Source organism: Mandrillus leucophaeus, unplaced genomic scaffold (genome assembly GCF_000951045.1).
Source record: "Mandrillus leucophaeus isolate KB7577 unplaced genomic scaffold, Mleu.le_1.0 Scaffold75, whole genome shotgun sequence".
NCBI classification, from domain to species: Eukaryota; Metazoa; Chordata; class Mammalia; order Primates; family Cercopithecidae; genus Mandrillus; species Mandrillus leucophaeus.
Window position 1 is genome coordinate 6,252,955 of NW_012108141.1, and position 4,006 is coordinate 6,256,960.

The 4,006-nt window shown below is 36.7% G+C and overlaps 1 protein-coding gene across 4 annotated transcripts in view; it reads right to left on the bottom strand.

Moving 5' to 3' along the window:
- Window positions 1–4,006, bottom strand: part of ANTXR2 (anthrax toxin receptor 2) — a 163,367-nt gene that overhangs the window by 93,495 nt on the left and 65,866 nt on the right. For all 4 annotated transcript variants that reach the window (XM_011966229.1, XM_011966228.1, XM_011966227.1 and 1 more), the window contains one exon: window positions 1,710–1,805. In XM_011966229.1, coding sequence (XP_011821619.1) covers window positions 1,710–1,805 — 96 coding nt within the window. The remainder of the gene's footprint in view (window positions 1–1,709; window positions 1,806–4,006) is intronic.

Genomic DNA, 4,006 nt, shown 5'->3' on the forward strand with positions numbered 1-4,006 from the left:
AAAAAAAAAAGGGGGCGGGAATGCACCACTGCAAACTTTAAATTAAAAAACCAAGGAAGACAAATTACATTAGGGCATCTTTTTGCTTTTTAATGTGATACTCAAGAATGCTAGTCACCCTAAAATAGCCATAACTAGATAATCAAGATCACAACAGGAAACTGAGCATAAACTGCTATGGCAGGAAACTGATTAGTTCAGCAAAGAGACAGGATGCTTCTTGTCTCTACTGTTATCTGAGTTAATTGTATGCCTCCTCCATGGGCCAACTGCTCTGAGATAAAGAATTGTAAAGCTGCCTCATGAAAGCAAACTGAAGTACAACTAATAATAAATGCAGGGCTAAAACAAAGCCCATCTGAAATTGCAAGGATGATGAAATCAGTCAGCAAACACGAGAGCAGGGAGGAAAAGGCAGTCTTGCAGTATTATGTAAAACATTACCATGAGCTACAGAATATTAAGTTCTACATAATGTGCTTATAATAAAAGGAATATTCTCAAAATAAGTAGTAGGCATGATTTGGAAGAGGGTTTCCTTAAGATAATTTTTTTCTATGAAACCTGAACAATCTAAATTGGTTTGCTTGAAATGTGTAGAATGATGCCCCCACACCAGCATGTTCATAACTTAATTACCTGGTACTGTGAATATGTTATCTTGATGGCAAAAGGGATTTTGCAGAAGTGATTAAGGTTCAGGATCTTGAGATGAGACATGATCCTGGATTATCTAGGTGCGTCCAACCTAATCCCATGGTTCCTTAAAACTGGAGGACCTTTCCCAGCTGGGTTCAGAGTTACAGGGAAATGTGACCACAGAAAAATGGTCGAAAAGATGCAACACATCTGGCTGCAGATGGGGAAAGGGGGGTATGAGGCAAAGAATGTGAGTAGCCTATAGAAGCTGGAAAAGGCAAAGGAATGGCTTCTTCCCTAGAGCATTCAGAAAGAAACACATCCCTGCCAACACCTTTTAGTCCAGGTAAACCCAGTGAGACTCATGTGAAAGCTGTGATTAGACAGCTGTTAGATAGTAAATTTGTGTTGCTTTTAATCAACACACGTGTGGCAATTTGTTACAGCAGCAATAGATAACTGATATACACCCATATTCTTTCACAGGCTTTATACAAACACACAAAAATGACACAAACTGAAACTCCTCACCACAGGCTTTATACAAACACACAAAAATGACACAAACTGAAACTCCTCGTCATTACTCCAAAAGTAGCAGTTTAGCTGACAATTGTGCATGACTAATTTCTGAACAAGTATTTTTCAATAGTAAACAGAGAAGGTCCTGAAATGGCAGATCATTCAAAGAGGAAATGAATAATTTAATGAGCACTTAAAAAAACTGACAAATTATCAGCTCCTCTCAATGAACCCAAAATAAAACATCAATTTACTTGAATTTCTCTTGTACTTGAAGGAAAATATCCTTTATCCCAACTACCTCCCCTATTTTTCTCTCCCCCCTTCCCACAAACCTGATTTTAAAGTGCTTTTTAGATGAATTTTTTTAAATAAATATTTACTGACCTGCATGTTTTCTAGAATTTATTAGAGTAGTGAAGACAAAATTCACTTTGCAAACTGAAACTTTGCTGTTATTGAGTAACATGGCATTTATTCACATTTCAGATCTTACTTTACATCTTTCTAATTTTTTTTAAGTAGAGTTGCAAATCCTTCTTACTCACCACTTTGCAGCAAAGGGGCCAAAACCACCACATCAAACCGATCCCCAGGAGTAGCAGTAACACCAAAATAACAATGATGGCTGCGATCCCATTAGACTAAAGTAGGCAAAGAGCAAAAACAAAGCAGTCAGCATAGCTTATGGTCAAATTCCAAATGTATATATATTTTAAGGAAACATCAGAAAATAATGCAGAAAGTATAATGTCAAACTAGATTTTAACTGTTAATTTCTTGAAATTCTACAAATTTATCTTCTATTTAATATATATTATGTTTTATGTTATGTTGTTGTGACAGGCAATAATAAACTTTCTCAAAATGCTGCAGACTCTTTACAAATGTATCTGAAAGGAATGTAGGAAAAAATCACTAATCAGGATTAGACTGGTCCCTATCTTTCATGTAAGGATTATTTTGGTTCAAAGCATAATTATCCATAGGCAGAATTTAGGCAGAATCCTCCAGACTTTTTAATGGTGAAACACAATCAATTGCGTGTAGTTAAATAATATGATGAATATTTAAAAAATTATCAATTAGATGACAAACCAACAATGGTTCTTGTTAGGAAATGGTATATATGCATCAATGCAAGAATGTAATCTCCTGCATTCATATATCAGATGTTCTCTCACTGCAGCTGAAATATGACCTACACAAAAACCACAGTGGTGTTCTTTCCCTTCCTAACTACTGAGCTCCTCCAGCCTTAAGGCACCTACTCTGGGATCTATTCTTAAACCCTTTCATATAAAAACAACCTACTCATTTTACAGGATTCATATTAAGTCACTTCATGGAAGTCTTCCTTGGACCCTTTGACTATAAATGCCCCTTTGAATAAACAACTCACATTTCTCTATACTTTAATCTTTAGTGCTTATTACAGTGCAATGCAATGAATTAATTATGAATTTTGTGATTATTTGTTTAATTTATATTTTCTACCATGATTTATTGTAAGCTCTAGGAAGTCAGGGGCTACATCTAGCCCACTTAGCACTGTATACTCCATGTCTGGCATTTAAAAACTACTTACTGAGGCCAGGCAGGATGGCTCACGCCTGTAATGCCAGCACTTTGGGAGGCCAAGGAAGGCAGATCGTGAGGTCAGGACTTCAAGAACAGCCTGGCCAACATGGTGAAACCCCATCTCTACTAAAAATATAAAAATTAGCTGGGCGTGATGGCGGGCACCTGTAATCCCAGCTACTAAGGAGACTGAGGCAGGAGAATCGCTTGAACCTGAGAGGTGGAGGTTGCCGAGAGCCGAGACTGCACCACTGCACTCCAGCCTGAGAGACACAGTGAAAGAAAGAAAAGAAAAGAAAAGAAAACTACTCACTGAGAGAATGAACTCTAAAGAAAAAAGACAGCAAAAGACATGGATACAAAGAAGAATGTTTACTGAACTTTTACTGTAGAGATAGTTTCCAAGGGAATAAGAGATATCTCCCAAATGCCTAATCTCTAGGATCCTCAGTAATAATGTTTTGTTTTGTGTGTGTGCGTGTGTGTGTGTGTGTGTGTGTGTGTGTTTTAAGAGAAAAAATTCAGGGAAGAAAAGAAAAAGAGCAAAAGAGAAAGATTAATACTAATACTTTATAGAAATTTTCAGGCAAATACCTAAGTAGCCTGTTCTTAGAAAGAACATTCCAAAGTGCATCTTTCTTTACAAAATTCTAAATATTCATGAATAAATTATGCTACCATCCACAGGCATAAACACATTAAGCTCTAAAATCTAGGCAAACAAGAATATAACGGAAAAAGGATGTCACAGAAACGCATGGAAAACTGTGGTACCCTATGGGAGAAATATTGTCAAATGTATAAATCTTGATCTCACCTTCAAAAATATGGTCTTATGTAAGACAGCCTCTAACTTGACTGTCCATGTACAGAAGGAATACATTTCTCACCAGGCCTTTCCCACATGAGGATCCAGTCACAGCACTCATAGAAATGGCACACCATTTGGCTGTGCTATGCAACTTTCAAAAGGGCTCCATGAACATTTGGTTTTCCCTTTTCTTAGAATTCACACCCGTGTTCAGAAATAAGGACATGCAACTAGAGGCCATGAAACTGCTAAAAATTTAGTGGTTGGTTTGTTTCTTCTATGCATGTGCCAAGAACAGGAAAATCAGAAAATTGCACTGACAGAACATAAAGTAGATGGGCTAGCCCTGATAGATACTTAAAATTTCTGATTTTTCCCTTAAAAAATGCCTTCATTAGTAGCATTGACAAAATATTATGCACCTCCAGATACAAATATACATTTATTATTACA